This window comes from Propithecus coquereli, unplaced genomic scaffold, assembly GCF_000956105.1.
Source record: "Propithecus coquereli isolate 6110/MARCELLA unplaced genomic scaffold, Pcoq_1.0 Scaffold218, whole genome shotgun sequence".
NCBI lineage: Eukaryota > Metazoa > Chordata > Mammalia > Primates > Indriidae > Propithecus > Propithecus coquereli.
The window spans coordinates 5,714,085-5,731,120 of record NW_012146967.1 but is presented as its reverse complement, the minus strand read 5'-3'; the positions used below and the strand labels follow the sequence as shown (position 1 = coordinate 5,731,120).

Genomic DNA, 17,036 nt, shown 5'->3' with positions numbered 1-17,036 from the left:
GCTACTGCATTCCAGCTTAGGCAACAGAGTGAGACCTTGTCTCTAAAAAATAAATAAAACATTCTTTCTAGGAAAATATTCTTTTTTTTTGTTTTTGGAGACCAAGTCTCACTCTGTCACCCTGGCTAGAGTGCAGTGGTGTCATCGTACTCACTGCAACCTCAAACTTGTGGGCTCAAGTGATCCTCTTGCCTCAGCCTCCCAAGTAGCTGGGAATAGAGGTGTACACCACCATGCCCGGCTATGTTTTTGTAGTGACGGGCTCTTGTTCTTGCTCAGGCTGGTCTCGAACTCCTGAGCTCAAGCGACGCTCCTGCCTCCACCTCTCTGAGTGCTAGGATTACAGGCGTGAGCCACTACGCCCAAACAAAAAATATTCTTTAACAGCCTCTTCCTCCGTAATGTTTTGTAACTGTCTGCTCCCAAACAAGTAGCTGCAAATGTATATAAAAGAAATGATCCTGGTCTTTGTGCTGCCATTGGCTTCTTCTACTATTTGCAGGCTTCTATGCTGCTCTCCTTCCCTAAATGGATAATGCTTGTTTACAGGGCAGGGTCCAATTTCTCTTTGTTCTGCCTGGTCATTCAAACATTCCTATACTGCACTGCTCTATTTCTTACAGGCTTGAGTGCTACTTGAATAACAATAATTTGAGTCACGGGCACCTCTGATCCCAAATCTCATTTCTTGCTGGGTCGTGAGGCAGCCCAGGAAGGACCTAAGATCATTTAGATTTCAGTATTTTGGCAAGGCAGGTAGGGAAGAAAGAAGAATTCTTAAGATACCAATTCAGCAGGTAATATTTTCAGAAAATAAACTGCTGATATCACTAGGTTAAAAAAAAAAAAAAAGCTCCATTATTGTTCCATAGGCCACCTAGAAACATCCTGATTTTCCTTCAAAGCCATAATGCTTGCTTGGACAGGATTAGGCTGTGGGGTACTGCCAGCTGGAGACTGCTGACTTAGGTTGGGGTCTAATTCAGCTCAAGAACAAGCTTGTAAGCACTCGGACTTCCACACTGGTGGAGCAAATAGCAATATTAAGAGATGCCTGCCGGCCGGCACGGTAGCTCACACCTGTAATCCTAAAGCGGGTGGATCCCTCAAGGTCAGGAGTTCGAGACCAGCCTGAACAAGAGCAAGACCCCGTCTCTACTAAAAATAGAAAGAAATTAGCTGGACAACTAAAAAAATATATATATAGAAAAAATTAGCTGGGCATGGTGGTGCATGCCTGTAGTCCCAGCTACTTGGGAGGCTGAGGCAGGAGGATCGCTTGAGCCCAGGAGTTTGAGGTTGCTGTGAGCTAGGCTGACACCACGGCACCCTAGCCCGGGCAACAGAGTCAGACTCTGTCTCAAAAAAAAAAAAAAAAAGAGACGTCTGGACTTCTCTTTCCAGCCTAGACATTTTCACAGGCCCCTAGCTAATATTTAGTAGCTTACTGTCACTAATCAAATTAGAATGATAAATAATTACCACTTATTAAGCAGTAACTATATGTTAGGCACTGTAATAAGTGCTTTATTTTGTCTCAGTTAATCCTTAGAACAACACTGTGACTATTACTATTGTCATTTTACAAATGAGGAATGTAAGGCTTAGTGAAATAAAATAATTTGCCAAACACAGTTGTTGCACCAAGGTGACTTGAGCTTTGTCTGCCCCATTTGAATCTCTAACAACTCTACCCAACCAACTTTATATAATAACCCCCCCAATAATGGTGATAACGACATTCTTTGATCTTGACAATGAATATTTTTTCACTGTCATTTAAAATGTGAATAAAATTATAATGGTAATAATGATAATAGCTAACATTTCTTGAGTGCTTACCGTAAGTCATTCTGTTTGAAGTTCTTAAAATATGACAATTCATTTAATCCTTACAATAACCCTTTCAGGAAGGTACTATTATTATCCTAATTTTCAGATGGAAAAATTGAGACATAGAGAAAGTAGCTTTCATAAGGCATCATGAGTTGTAAGTGGCAGAGCTAAAACTTGTCTATTTTTAATGACAATATAAAATTTTTATTGATCTAAAACATAGCCTAAGTAATACAATGTGCTTGATGTGAAGACTCAGCTTCAGGTCAAGTTCTTCAGTCCTTCCTTCCAACCAGTCTGCATCCCTAAACACCTTTTATATAGAAATTCTTGGTCACCACTGGTCTAACATTACATGGGCAGTAGGTGGTAAAGCCTGGGTTCTAACTTGGGTTGGTCTAACTTTAAGCAGGGATCTTTGCTACTGTATTGTCTGAGCTCTAGCCAGGTTAAACACAAGTTCAAAGGCCAAATTATAGACTGATTGGAAATAACCTTCGAAATCTTCTAACCCAGGTGTTCTTAACCTCTGCACTATTGACATTTCTGGCTGGATAATGGATAACTCTTTCCTGTGGGGACTGTTCTGTGCATGGTAGGCTATTGAGTAACAACTCACTAGATGCCAGCAGCATCTCCCTGTTGTAACAATCAAAAATGCCTTCAGACATTGACAAATGTGGGGGTGGTGGAAAGGCAAAAGTCATTACTGGTTGAGACCCACTGATCCAAACTATCTCTGCATTTTACAGTGATCGAGCTGGGGTCCAAAGAGATGAAGTAACTTGTTCAAGCTAGTTGGCAAGGCCAAGACTGGAAACCAGGTCATTCATGCAACATTTTTTCATTCCTATAATGTGCAGGGCACAATATAGAACCCCAAGAAAGTAGATGCAGTCCTTCTCCCTACAGTCTGGTAGGAAAGATAATCTGTCTATTGCACAGATATCTCTATCTATACAAAGTTGGTAAGCAATAAAGTGCTACTCAGGCAGCAAGGTGTAAAGAAAGAGAATATGATCTGGTGTCCTGCGATTTGGATTTGCCACTTTTTGCTACAGGACTTAACTAAGCTTCAGGTTCATCATCAATGAAATGGAGATTATGGTATTTACTCTGCCTATACCACTAGCCTTAAAACGGGCCTGTGAATGCATTGTGCAAACCATAAAACTCTTACAAACATCAGGTATTATTAACATCTTTAGGAATGTGATAATAATTAAGGCTTAAAAGTAAAAGCTGTCAGAACTGGGGAGAGCCATGTAGGGGTGGTTTTATTCCTGGACCTTTTAACTCGAGATCCCCGTTCTTCTGCTGGAAAGGAAGCAAAGAGCCCCACCTCTCACAGAGTGCCCCTTCTCCTCCCGGGAACCAAGGCGACCAGATGGGTGAACTCAGGTCATAATTCAGCACAACTAGTTCTGCAAGCAGGAGTTGCTCCCGGGCTCTTGGGTCTCTCAAGCTCCGCCTGCCCCCCGGCTACGGCCCCGCCCCCTCCGCACAGGCTGGCACTCCAGCCGCGCTGCGCCTCCAGGACAATCCCGCGCCCGTGCCGGAGCTTCCCGAGCTTCCCCGATCTCTTCCCGGCCTCCCTCGGGCGGCCAGCGCGGAGGCGGCGGAGTTTGCCGAGGGCGCTGGCCCCACCCCCTCCGCGGGCTCAGCCGCTGCCGCCGCCCCCCTCGCCACAGCCTCCCGCGCAGGCTGGAGTCCGACATCTCGGTCCCTCCCTCCCTCCCTCTTTCTCTCTCCCCGCCTTCCCGGTGCTGCCACAGTGGCGGGTCGGAGGATCCCGGCCAGTCAGCTCGTTCCTGCCTCGCGCCCCTCCTCCCCCCAAATAAACAGCCCTCCCCACGCCTCGGGAGCCCGGACCGCCCCCTTCCTCCCTCGACCGGCGTGTTGTGAGGGAGAGTGTGAGTGAGCGAGCGCGGGCCGGCGGGCGAGCTCCCGGAGTGCGAGAGGCGGGGCGGCGCAGCGGGCCCGGCCGGGTGTCGCGTGTGCGTGCGGGGGCGCGTGCGAGTGCCCGTCGCGACCCGCCAGCGGCCCGGAGCCGACGACCCGGCCGGCGAGCGGGCGGCGGGGCAGGAGCGGCAGGCGCGAGCCGCGGAGGGGCGCCGGACCCGCGCGCGCGCACGCACGCACGCACGCGGGGGGCGGGGGCAGGCACGCGCCCGCCTGTCGCGACAGTCGGGGCCGAGGCCCAGGGGGAGGTGGCCTGTCGCGGGTCGCCCGGCTCCCGGAGGCGAGGGGGGCACGGGCGAATGGCGGAGGGCGCCCAGCCGCAGCAGTCGCCTCAGCTCGGGCCCGGCGCTGCTGCCCGGGGCATGAAGCGGGAGTCGGAGCTGGAGCTGCCGGTTCCCGGAGCGGGAGGAGACGGAGCCGAGCCCGGCCTGAGCAAGCGGCCGCGCACCGAGGAGGCGGCGGCCGACGGCGGCGGCGGGATGCAGGTGACCGCGCGGGACGGGGCTCCCCGTTATCGTGGGGGTGCGGAGCCGGGCCGTGAGTGGCGGCCCCGGGCTCCCCGGCTTGGAGAGGGGAGGGCTTCCTGGGGTCCCGGGTTGGAGGTGGGAGAGGGCGGGTCGGGGCCTGGTTGGAAGGTGGGGCGAGCTTGGGGTAGGAGAAGAAAGGTGCAGGGGGACGCCGGTGTGCCGAGAGGTCCTGATTCCTGAGGGGACGAGGGGCACGACGAGTGACGAGGTTTTGGGGGGAAATCGAACATGGTTCAGATGGATTCCATTTCTCCAAACCCTTGCTTAGTTCCTTGGGATGGAGTGGAAGCCGGGAAATCCTGAGTCTGTTGCCCAGAGCAGAGTCGCTGGGCTGAGTCGAGGACGAGGGGACCTGGTGGGAAACCTCCCAAGAAGAGGGAGTACCTTTTTGGCAGCCCTCGGCACACGCTGGAGTGGGGAAGGGAAGCGGCATTTGAAGGAAAGGAGCGAAAAGCAAGAAAACTCCTCGAGAGAGCCGAAAGGGGATGTGGCTGAGATTGTGGGTTAAATCAGTTACACAAGGAGTGTGTGAAGTACACGAGTTTGGTAGTGCTGTGGGGACACGGTGGTGCTGTCTCGTTAACTTTGTGGAGCATGCTATTGAGTCTGAAGAAACACCGGACATGTCCCTCCTGTACTTTGCCAATTGCATCCTACATCACCAGGACACCAAATAACTCTTTAATGTCCGGGGCTATAAAAAAATTTATAGGACTATTAGAAGACTGATTTCTGAGTTCTAGACTCAGGGAGAAGCTGATTGATTTGGGTGGGGAATGGGAAAGGTATTGATGATGTCAGTTGACTTTGTACTTTGAAGACGAGCTTGAGACCTTCGTAGGTTTTAGGGTTCGATCTCTATTCAGAAAATACTTGCTATGAAATGATGATGCTCATCTACCAGCTATTGTGTAGATATCTGCCTAATTCTCTTAGAATCATAAAATGTTAGAAATAGAAGGGACTAGACATCTTTTCTAGGGGTTCTTAACTTGAATAGACTGGGAAGATTCTTATGCAGAATAGTTTATGTGTTTAGTTTTTTGGTGGAGGAGAGTCAATAGTTCCATCATTTTTTTTTTTTTTTTGGAAGGGATTCAAGTACCAACATGTTTTGACCACCTTTTTCTTTTTATAGATGGGGAATTAAAAGTCTAGAGAAGACTAGTGACTTGCATAAGTCCACCCAGTTAGTCAAACCAGAACTAAAAGCCTGGTCTTCTAATTCCTATTCCTGGGCTCTCTCCATTACACCACTCTTGGAAATCTCTGTGGTGCTAAAAGACTTCCTATGCTCTGCTCCCTGCTTTTCGAGGCTCTGCCCAACTTCCTGTGTTAGAGACAGAGCTGTACTTAAGCCTAGCTTATTTGTTGTGTGCTTCTTGGTCTCCTTTGCAGAATCCACCCTGTTCTGTTGGTTTGGGTAAAGTGACCCTCTGGTGTTTATTTTTGAATTCTTTTGTTTGTCTGCTTTTATTCTCCATTAAAACTCCGTCAGGCAGAGGGATTGTGAGAAGTAAAAGCTCAGGGCCATGGAAAAAATAGAGGAATGTGGGGAGACTTGAGGTGAGGTGGGCTAACATTGATGGTAAGGAGGAAAGGCTGGATGTAGGTGCTGATGAGCATATTCTACTTGGTGTGTGCGCATAGCTATGTATGCGTGTATTATTGTTTCTGTCAGTCATAGTTAATAGACCCTCTTCCGTTTTCCTTCTTTTTTTTTTTTTGAGACAGAGTCTGGCTCTGTTGCCCGGGCTAGAGTGCCGTGGCGTCAGCCTAGCTCACAGCAACCTCAAACTCCTGGACTCAAGCGATCCTTCTGCCTCAGCCTCCCGAGTAGCTGGGACTACAGGCATGCGCCACTATGCCTGGCTAATTTTTTCTATATATATATTTTTTAGTTGTCCAGATAATTTCTTTGTATTTTAGTAGAGACGGGGTCTTGCTCTCGAACTCATGACCTTGAGCGATCCACCTGCCTCGGCCTCCCAGAGTGCTAGGATTACAGGCGTGAGCCACCACGCCCGGCCCCCTTTTCCTTCTTTACTCCTGGGACCTGTTATTTGATGGTTGCCTTCAAATTGGCTAAGGATAGTGATATTTGGAAATGGAGCAGTGTATAGGGACTTTGGGGGTATGCAGAGGAAGGAGTGGAGTAGGTCCTTTCTGTAAAATTTGGCAGCTGAGAACTGTACCACTGATAATCCTTTTTTACACTCTGTGTCAGTTTGTGGATGTTCTTTATTTTCTACTTTATATGTTCTCATTGCTGTAGTTCCATTCTACCATGTCACACAGGTATTTAAATCATCATTGATTTAGCTCCCTGCTTTTACCTAGCTGTGTGGTTCCGGGGAAATCTCTTATTTTGGGGCCTCTGTTTCCTTTGCTGTAAAATAAGGTGTTTGTATAAGATGATTTCTAAGTTATCTTCTAAAAAATATAAGTCAAGTTCCCTGTCCTTAGGGTGTATACAGTCTAGGTATGGGTGAAAAGTTTTTTTAAAAGTGTGCATGTAGATATAGTTAATATTCATTTATTCATGTTTATTGAGCAGCTCCTATATGCCAGGCAACTGTTTTAACCCTAGGGGATATATTAGTGAACAAAAGAACCCCCTGGTCTCATGGAGCTAATAATTCTAATGGGAAGAGACATCTAATAAAGAAATCAACAACTATTCTTAGGTGGTGATAGGGCTAAAAAAAAAATAAAGTAGGGAAAGGGCTAGAGAATGATGAAGATGGTGAGGGAAGGCCTTTTTCATGACCTTTGAATGATGTGAGAGAACGGGCCATTCAGATGTTTGCAGGAAGAGGGTTCAAGTAGAGGAACTGAGGGTGCAGAGAACATTGAGAAAGAAGTGTGCTTGGTGTGTTTGAGAACAGGAGACCAATGTTGCTGGAGCAGAGCTAGGTGGGGTTGGCAGTCTTAGGGGATGATATCAGTGGTTTAGAAATGCCTATCGGCCCTGTGTAAATATGCATTTTAAGAATCTTAGTGTAGCCAGTCTTTTTGGTATGTGGGTTTGTCTTAAAACACACGTTTTTTTCTTATGGGTTAGCTCAACTGGAGTTTTTCTGGGGTCATAGCTCCTTTCCTGAAGCCTTCCCTGACAGCTTAGTTCACATCAGTCACACCCTGCTCTTGCCTTGTGGTATATTGATGCTTAATTATGCATCATCTTGCATTGTCCCTTAACTGTTTTATCATTGTTGTTTCCCTACTAAGATTGTAAGCTTCTAAAAGACAGAGACTATATATCCTTTGTGTTTATCCTTCATAATACCTAACAGTTTTGGGAACATGGTAAGTGCTCAATGCCTGTTAAATGGAAGTTGATACCTTTTACAAATAGTTAAGGGATTAAAAAATTATGAAATTCTGGTGTGAGGCTACTATCACAAAATTCCCCAATCCCTTTGAGTGTCAAAGCATTATCCCCCGTTTACAGAATAAAGACATTTGCTGGAATTAATTTCCCAAGGTTGGTTACTAAATGGAGCTGCAGCTAAGCTTCAGATCCCAAAGCTGAACCCCTTTGAGTTGTAGTCACTAAGCTTTTGGAGCAAATCATTACTTTCCAAAGTGGAGCTTAAGGGACTCCAGAAAGTCCCTGGTGCTTGTGTTATAATCCTTAGGCTCAGAAGGAACCTTAGGAGAGAGAGGAATGGTCAGTGCCTTCAAGGGCAGTATACAGGAGCTTTATGTGAATGGAAGAGGAGTCACTGCAGCCCTGGAAATAGTATAGAAGTATAGAAACCTGAACCATGGAGTAGGAGGGAAGTGACAAATTCAACTGGAAAGTTGACATATGGTTTGAGAAGTGTACTTGTTAAAGAGAGTACTTGGAAATAATGTACTCTAACTTGGTGGAAAGTTAAATATAGGAATATTAGAGGTTCAATTCACAAACAAGTCTGATATGTATGAGATTTAGGCTCTATAAAATATACTGGGAAATGAATTCTTTTGGTTAGCTTTTCTAGCAAATATAAACAATTTGATTAATAAAAATTTGATTTTTGTGCATTTTTCTAGGAATTTAGCTGTTGTATACATTAAGATGCACCTTAATTATTACTTATAGCTTTCAGCAAAATTCTTTATGGTAGTAAAAGGTTGGTATGTGATTATTATATGGCTGAGTAACTGCTTCTGACCATAGAGTCATAAATCCAATTTTGCCAAGTGGGTTCAGCAATTGTTCATATTTGCGGTTGACTATAGTAGTAGGAAGACTTTCTTCATGATCTCAGGGAAGGGGTTCCAGGTAACTTGTAGTTGCTTTGTAGATGCTCACTGAAGTAGTTTATCTTCCCGTTTGCTTATTTCTGGGTTTATTTCCTCCTAGTTGAATGTCTCTTTGGACTGTCATTTGGGTATTTGGTGCTGAAACTGAGGATGATGCTACCATTTGAGTAGAGTTACAAAAATTACATGCTTTCCTTACAAGTAATTTCAAGAACACTATCTCAGTAAGATTACTGAATTTTTCGTCTCTGTCCATCTTAGTCTTCTTGGGCTGCCACAACAAAATACCACAGACTGGGTGGCTTAAACAACAGAAATTTATTTCTTCGAGTTCTGGAAGCTGGGAAGTCCAAGATCAAGGTGCCAGCAGATTTGGTGTCTGGTGAGGACTTGCTTCTTGGCTTTCAGACAGCTGCCTTCTCACTGTGTGTTCACATAGCCTTTCCTCAGTGTGTGCTCTTGGAGAAGGAGTCAGCGGTTTCTTCCTTCTCTTATAAAGGCACTAATCCCATCATGGGAGCCCTCATGACTTTATCTAAACCTGATTACCTCCCAATACCATCACACTGGGGTTAGGGCTTCAATATGTGAATTTTGGAGGGACACAGACTTTTACCCCACAATGCTACCAAGGTGTAGATGAAGAAACTGAGACACAGTCATGAAAAAATTACTGAATTTTTCCAAGCCTCACAAGGAAGCCTGCGAATATAAAGCTGGGAATGTATTTGAGAAGGAGAAAATCAGGTTTCAAAGTAGAATTCTTCAGGGTGACTTAAGAGATTAGCTTGAGTTGAATTTGTCTCCCAACTGTCTCTCCCATCTTCTAGCCATGTTGTCATTTTTTTCTCTGTCACACTGATATGTGAACACAACAGAAGCTAACTAGACATTTAACTTTCATTTTGTTATAAAACAGACTGGTGCGGACAGGCCTCAAGATTACAGGACTGTGGAGAAAGAAAGTCAGTATACTACTTAGTGTAAACAAGAATGTTGCTAGTGAATTTCTAGTGTACTATCTTTCAGGCCTTCAGTTTGATGTCAGGCTTAAGTAATTTTTAGAAACAATAAAGAGTCATTTTAGTGAGCAGATTTGTTTGGATTTTTGTTGACATACATTCATAAAGCATAGTAAACATCTTTATTCTGGGGCAAATGTGTACTTCCTTCAAAGACAGGAGGGAGAGCCACAGAGATGATGGAAAGGAAATGACAGTAATTGGAGTGTGAGCAAACAGATGGAACGAGGGATGGAGAGTGCATTTGGTGTTTTAGGTGGCCCCTAGGAGTATTGAGTTTCTTATTCTTCTCCCCTACAGCCCCAATACAAGCAGGCAGCTTACATGGCTAAGGTTTCATTATCTAATCCATCACAGATCAGCTCGAATAAACCCATTGGCTGGCGCTGATCTAGTTATGAGGGTAGTACAAAGCTGCTTGAGCCAGGATTGGGACAAATCGGATCAGAACTGCCATGTGAATCCTGGACACATTTCTGTAATTTGGGTGGGCAGAGTAGTTTGGGAACTTAAGAGCGAGCAAGGGATCAGCCATGAGGTTTTTTTCAAATGTTGTCTTAGGGACTCTGAAGGGAAAATGTATAGAAGATTTGATATATTTTCCTACAATATAGCTGGGTTGCTTTGTTATTTGAGTCTGAATATTTTTTGGTCAAGAGTGACCTTTTTAGTAGCATTTGGAGATTCTAGTTGTGATCACACAATTGTGACTTCTCTGAGTGATCCCTTAATCTGAGGATGAAAGATACCGGTCCCCTTTCCATTTTTAAAAAGGAGATGTTACTACTCTTATTATTGCCAACCTTAATATGTAATCATATTTATTATCCATATATACTTGAAGTATGATGTAATAAGGAAACACCATTTAGAGTTTCTCATATTTGGATTTGAATCCTGGCTGCTCCATTTATCAAATGAATGACCTTTGGCAAGATGTCTGACATCTCTGATCTCGTGCTCACGCATTTGTGAATTGGGAGAATTAATATATACTCTTATGAACTACTACAATGAATTACTGTGATTACTTAAAGTGCCTATCAAGGAACCCAGCACTAAATGTTTATTTCTTGCTTTCCTTGTGTCCTGCTATACAGCAGTCAGTAAGTTCCTGCTTAGTGAACAGCGTGGAGTGGTTAACATGCTTCTGATTGAGTGCCAGAGTTGGAAACTACTAGGGATGAGCAAAGTGTGAAACCAGGAAACTTCATTTGCTAGTCATCCAGGGTGGAGAATGAACCAGGGGGAATGAACCTGGTCATTGTGGTCTCTCTGGTTAGAGGAAGGGGAGACAATTAATTCTTTCCTAAGGAGTGATCTTAGTGCCTGCCTTAGGGATCTGGACATTTCATAGAATGCATGGGATCTCTACTGGGAGGATGGGTGACAGATTCACTGGCTGTTTTAGTGGTACATCAGATGCAAGAGCAGTGAAAATGTTGTGTTTCAAATTCGTAAGGTTTGTTGGCAAATGTGTTGCTTCATGTAGATGGTACTTTTTGTTCTCATTTTGGATTGTGGAAGTTGAACTGGGATGCCTTTGTGTTGTCTCTTGTGGTCTCTCTTCAGTTTCTTCAAATGCACCTTCCAGACTGCTAACAGAGCGATCTATCTAAAAGAGCCATCTGACTGTTACTCCTTGCCTAAAATCATTTGAAAGCTTGTGTTTGACATCTGGATAAAGTCCATTCTCTCGTTTGGATTACTGGGTCCTCTGGTCTGACTTCTGCCTACCTTTCTAGCCCCATCTCTTTCTATACTCCACCTCCAGGTCCATGTCCAGGGACTTAGAGTTTCCTGGGCGTACTGTGCCACCCAGGCTCATGCATACTTCTGTGCTTTGATTTCTGTTCCTTCTACCCAAAGTTCCTGCCTCATCTCTTTCCTTTCTCTCATTTGTAAGGATCAATCTTGAAGAATCAGTTTGGATATTGATTTTTCCTGGATGCCTTTTATGATTACTCCTATCCCTCCCACACTCCTGCTGTTTTCTAAAACATCCTGTCCATAGCTCTGTTTTAGGACTTTTTAGATTAACATTTGATCAAGTACCTGCCCCTTCACCCCCGCCCAGACTAAGAGATCCTCAAGGGATCTTTAGGGATCCATAGCAGTTTGCAGTGTGCCTGGGCCCAAGTGTCAAGAAACTGTCACTCTTGTTGAATTGAACTTTGTCTTCCTGTTTCTCAGTTGGGACCTGCAGATGGCTTTAATTGTTTCTCCAGATTTTCCCAGGCTGGGGTTGGGGGTTCTAGCCCTTGGTCTGCTTTCCAGCTCCTGTAAAGACTGGGTATTGTGTGATACATGAATGTTACCTGATCTTTCCATTGATATCAAGGTTAAAGGTGAGAGAAGGGTCTCTGAAAACAGAAACTGGGGTGGAATTTAACGGGCAGAATGTGTCGGGTGGGCACAGCAACCTGATATTTAGTTTCCTGTGCTCAGATATTAATTGAATGCACGTGTGTGTATTTAAAAAAGCTTCTTTGTGGTAGTGTGGTTAAGGAAAAAAGAGGAACCACACAAGTGAGAGGGGCAGTTAGAGCCAACCTGTTCCGATTCATTGGCTCGGTCTGTTGATCTACCTTTTTACAGGGCTGCTGAGGGATTCTGGAGTGTTGCAGTTTGCATATATTACCACCATTTGGGACTAGAGCCATTTGATCAACTGTGGACCTTAACCTTTCCCTTCTCAACCAGGGAATTTCATCAGCTATTATAGCTTGTTTTTATGGATCTGGGAAAAATACCAAGCTGAGGTACTTCACAAAATACATGCTATTTTTCAGATCACTCATATTGGATATGTTTGAAAATAAGGAAGTTTAATACAGTTCTTTTAAATCTCAGCTTTAGAGATAACATTCATAGAAGTATTTTACAGGAATTCTCTTTGGCACTTGTTTTCCCCTCCCCTTTCGCTTTTGGCTTCTGGGTTTGGGCTCCTGTATAATCCTCGACTGTTCTCCAGCTTCGAGACTTCCTTCCCTTACTAGTTTAGTTAGGGGACTCTTCTCTGGCTTTTTCTGTTCTAAATGAATAAAACAGGTTCTAAGAAGGGAATGACACAGAGCAGCCGGTAATACCACTTCCTTCTGACATGTCCTGCACATACGTGGCATCTGGAAATTTCAGCTGAGGATTCAAGGCAGGGGACGCATGATAAATACCACTTATGAAGTAGATGTCATTTTTGAATTGTCAAATGATAATGGTTGAATGCTTAAAAACCTATTTTCCCAAGGATGGAAACAGCCTTTGAGGTTTAGACTTCCACATGGGTGTGTTCAACCATAATACTTGGGTTTTTTAGGGATCTAGGTCCCCAGATAACACCCTAGTATGTGGGATTTTTCCCATGTAGAGGCTGATTCCTTGGTTTCTCCTTTGTTGAGAAAAAGATTTTACGCTGGTCTTGGATATTTTATTCCAGGCATGTGGTTTTTGAGGAGGCATACTGTTTATTTTTCCTTCTGGCTGCATTGATTTTGTCGGATCCTAATTGGAAATAGCACAAGCAAGCATGATTTATTGTGAGGGATGGGTGGGGTGGCTGTGGGACTCTTCCAGCTCTGGGGATTGGGGTGGGGGCAGAAGCTGTACTAGTAGAACTAGAGGAACTACAGACAGGGCCTGGGGGCATTGTGGGGTCTGAATGTGACCTCCAGCTACTGCTTGAGTTGGAACACTTTTGGACAGAGGCTCATGGGAATTTCTTACCATTGCTTTTCTTAGAGCAGCTTTTTCCTGTACAAATTGGCAGTTGTTCGAAGGAGGAGACATTAATTGCTGTCAGCCAGAATGATTTCCAAAGCAGACCTTTATGGATTTCATTCAGGGATTAATTGTGGGTATGTGGCTTGTCCTGAGACAGGAGGATGTTGGTTCTCTTTTCCTGGAAGTTGGTGGCGCTTCTTGATGGGCCTGCTCTATTTATCTTGGACATTAGGCAAGTGGGAAAGCAGCTGCATAGTTAGCTCTGTTACTTGGAGCTCAGTTTCATAGGTCATCATCTCTTGGGGATTTTGATGTATGTATGTATGTATGTATGTATGTCTTTATTTTTGAGACAGAGTCTCACTCTGTTGCCTGGGAGAGTGCCATGGCGTCAGGCTAGCTCACAGCAACCTCCTGGGCTCAAGCCATCCTCCTGCCTCAGCCTCCTGAGTAGCTGGGACTACAGGCAGGCACTACCACGCCCAGCTAATTTTTTCTATTTTTAATAGAGATGGGGCCTTGCTCTTGCTGAGGCTGGTCTCGAACTCCTGACCTCAAGCTATCCTCCTGCCTCGGCCTCTCAGAGTGCTAGGATTACAGGTGTGAGCTACTGCGCTTGGCTGGGATTTTTACATGTCATACTTACAGCCTTAAATTTGTTTTGCTTTTTTTTTCTTCTCCTTTTTCTTTTTTTCCTTCTGTGGTTCAGAGCTCTACAAACATTCTTGAGAGGGTGGTTAATAATTTTGGGTAGAAGGCAGGAGTTGTAGATCTTTTTTTAGTTCCTTTTTTATTTAGTTCCCCTTCTGCAAAAGCATCTGCAGATGAGGTTGCTTATTCCCTAATCAGACTGGCTTGTCTCCTAATCATTCTGAATATGTGGCTTTGACAGCTTTCACCTGCTGTTTCTTGGTTTCTAGGGGATGGGATAGTGTGATTTGAAAGCAAAAACTGGCAAAATGGCTTTTTGGGAAGATGTTTTGTGGTGGCTCCCAGCATCCACAAAGCTTTAACTCATTGGTTTGCACCTCATACAGGCTTCCAGGAACGCTGTCACTGTCAGTGGCTGGCACAATGGATTTGAGAACTTTGTTGGAACTTCAGGAAGTCTCCACATTGGCTGCTTCTCACAGTGGGAGCTTTGGCAAAGCTTACAGGGAGTTGATACTACTTGTTTTGAAAATATGACCCTGGTCTTATGCTGTGCATCTCTTTGTGAGAGAGATAGAGAAGTAGCTTGTTTAAAAGAATGGAGAGTAATGCTATACACCCATTACTTAAAGCAGTCCATTTCTTATATGCTTGTATTTGTTATGCTCACATGCAAATTTTATTGTATGTTGCATTCAAACTTGAAGCCATAGTCTCACTCATGACTATTTTTTTTGGAGACAGTCTCACTCTGTTGCCCCAGCTGGAGTGCAGTGGCATCATTAAGTGATCCAGCTGCCTCAGCCTCCTGAGTAGCTGGGACTACAGGCACACCCCACCAAGCCTGGCTCATTTTTTCCTGTTTTTTAGTAGGGGGCAGGGAGGGAGGGTCTCACTCTTGCTCAGGCTGGTCTCGAACTTCTGAGCTCAAGTTCCTCCCACCTCGGCCTCCCAGAGTGCTAGGATTACAGGTGTGAGCCACGGTGCCCGGCCACTCATGACTCTTAATAAGCTCATTTGGGTAGCTTTGATATCATCCAAGACTTTGAGGTGATCATATTCAAAAGGTGTTTACCTGGGTTTAGAAATTAATATTTCTGTGGGTCACTTCCTCTTCATCCCCAGCTGCTGCTCATTACTCATTACAGACATCTTTTGTCCCTCTACCTTATTATAGGTTTTTAACTACTTATTGTGATGGTAAATAGATCTTTTTGCTGTAACATTTTGGCTTTGAGCTGGCTGTTTTACATTGGTGGAGATCAGTTGGTTAACTCTGGCATTACCTCTCTTCCGATTTAAAAGGTGAAAGATTTATACGATCTGAAGAGAAACCAGAGTGTTATCTCTGTGGATTTAAGCATTAATGCCTGTTACACGCACGTAGCAGAAGCCTTTCAGAAGGGTGCTTATCAGGGACTATTAGTGATTTTTGTCAGCTGTTACTTACTAATAAACATGGGGGGGGTGTGGTGTGTGTGTGTGTCTTGCGCGAACAGGCGCAATTTTTCTTTTATGCTTGCTTTGCATTTCTCTCTCTAGGAGTAGTTTGAAGTAAAGTGTTAGCCTGTAGGCTTTGCTTTTCAATACTGGGAAGCCTATTTTAAGAATCCCTTATTCAATTTTGTTGAGCTTGGTGTAGGGATCATTTACCTTTCTTGGATTTTAGCTTCACTAGGAATTATTTTTTTGCAGTGTTAGTTTTAGGCAAATAGTAAGTACTTGATTTAACAAGAGCTTGAAGACATCTAAAAAATCTGGTCTAGGATCCTGTTTTATGCAAGGAAATTGTTAACTTGTTTAACTTTAGTATCCCAAGATGTATTCCATTTATTGCTCTTTGAGAAATGATAATAGGTATTATTCTGACAAAAAAAGTCAAATAACTTTGGAAATTAGAATTAAATTTAAAAAAAAACTATCACACTATATTATGTGTGAGCTATTATGCAGCATTTTCCAAACTGACTTATCCAAACCAGGATTTGTGCCCAGATTTCCTAACTCTAAATCATAAAACTATATTTAGTGAAATATAGTGAAATGCTTCACTCTCATCTCTACTCCTATCCCCTTCACCAAACAGGTAACCACTGTTACTAGTTTGTGTTATTCCTTTCTTTTTTACACAAACTAGCATACTCCATGTTCTTTCGCTTCTTTTTTCATTTACTATATCAGAGGTTAATGTTTTTTAATGTAATAGTTTCTGTTAAAGTTTTCATTAACGGTTTCTCTGTGTGTGTGTGATGCTCAGAAAAGCTTTTCCCACTCCAAGATTATAAAAAATAGAATAGCCTTGTAGACAGACAGACCTGAGGTGGAGTCCTAGCTTTTCAACTTCACAGCTGTTTGATCTTGGTTAAGTTACTTAACCTATCCAAGCCTCCCCTTCTCCCTTTGTAGAATATGCTATAGGATTAGTGTGAGAATTAAGAGATAATGTATGTAATGTTCTTAGTTCAGGGCCTGACACATAGTAGGCATTCAGTATATAGTAACTGTTTTTATCATTATTACTCAGTCCTATTTTCTTATACCCCACTGCTTTTTGAATTCCTTTAAGACAAGGCCAGTCTCTTAATCCTTGTATCCTTGGCCCCTCCGTCAGTGCCAGGGATAGATCATAATAAGAACCCAATAAATAGGCCAGGTGCGGTGGCTCACACCTGTAATCCTAGCACTCTGGGAGGCTGAGGTGGAAGGATTGCTTGAGGTCAGGAGTTCAAGACCAGCCTGAGCAAGAGCGAGACCCAGTCTCTACTGAAAAAAAAAAAATAGAAAAATTAGCTGGGTGTTGTGGTGTGCACCTGTAGTCCCAGATACTAGGGAGGCTGATGCAGGAGGATCTCATGAACCCAGGAGTTTGAGGTTGCTGTGAGCTAGGCTGACGCCATGGCACTCTAGCCTGGGCAATATAGAGAGACTGTCTCAAAAAGAGAAAAAAAAAATAACACACCCCGACCTCTCCCCGCCTCTCACTCTTCAATAAAATGATCTTAAAATTGCAAAAAAAAAAAAAAAAAGAAAAAGGAAAGAAGAAAGAAAGGTTTTTGAGCCTTAT

The 17,036-nt window shown here is 44.0% G+C and overlaps 1 protein-coding gene across 1 annotated transcript in view; it reads left to right on the top strand.

Moving 5' to 3' along the window:
* The first annotated feature begins 3,905 nt into the window (after positions 1 to 3,905).
* RBFOX2 (RNA binding protein, fox-1 homolog (C. elegans) 2) overlaps positions 3,906 to 17,036 on the top strand; it is a 276,297-nt gene continuing 263,166 nt past the window's right edge. The window contains exon 1 of the mRNA XM_012644707.1: positions 3,906 to 4,283. Coding sequence (XP_012500161.1) covers positions 4,098 to 4,283 — 186 coding nt within the window. The 5' untranslated portion in view covers positions 3,906 to 4,097. The remainder of the gene's footprint in view (positions 4,284 to 17,036) is intronic.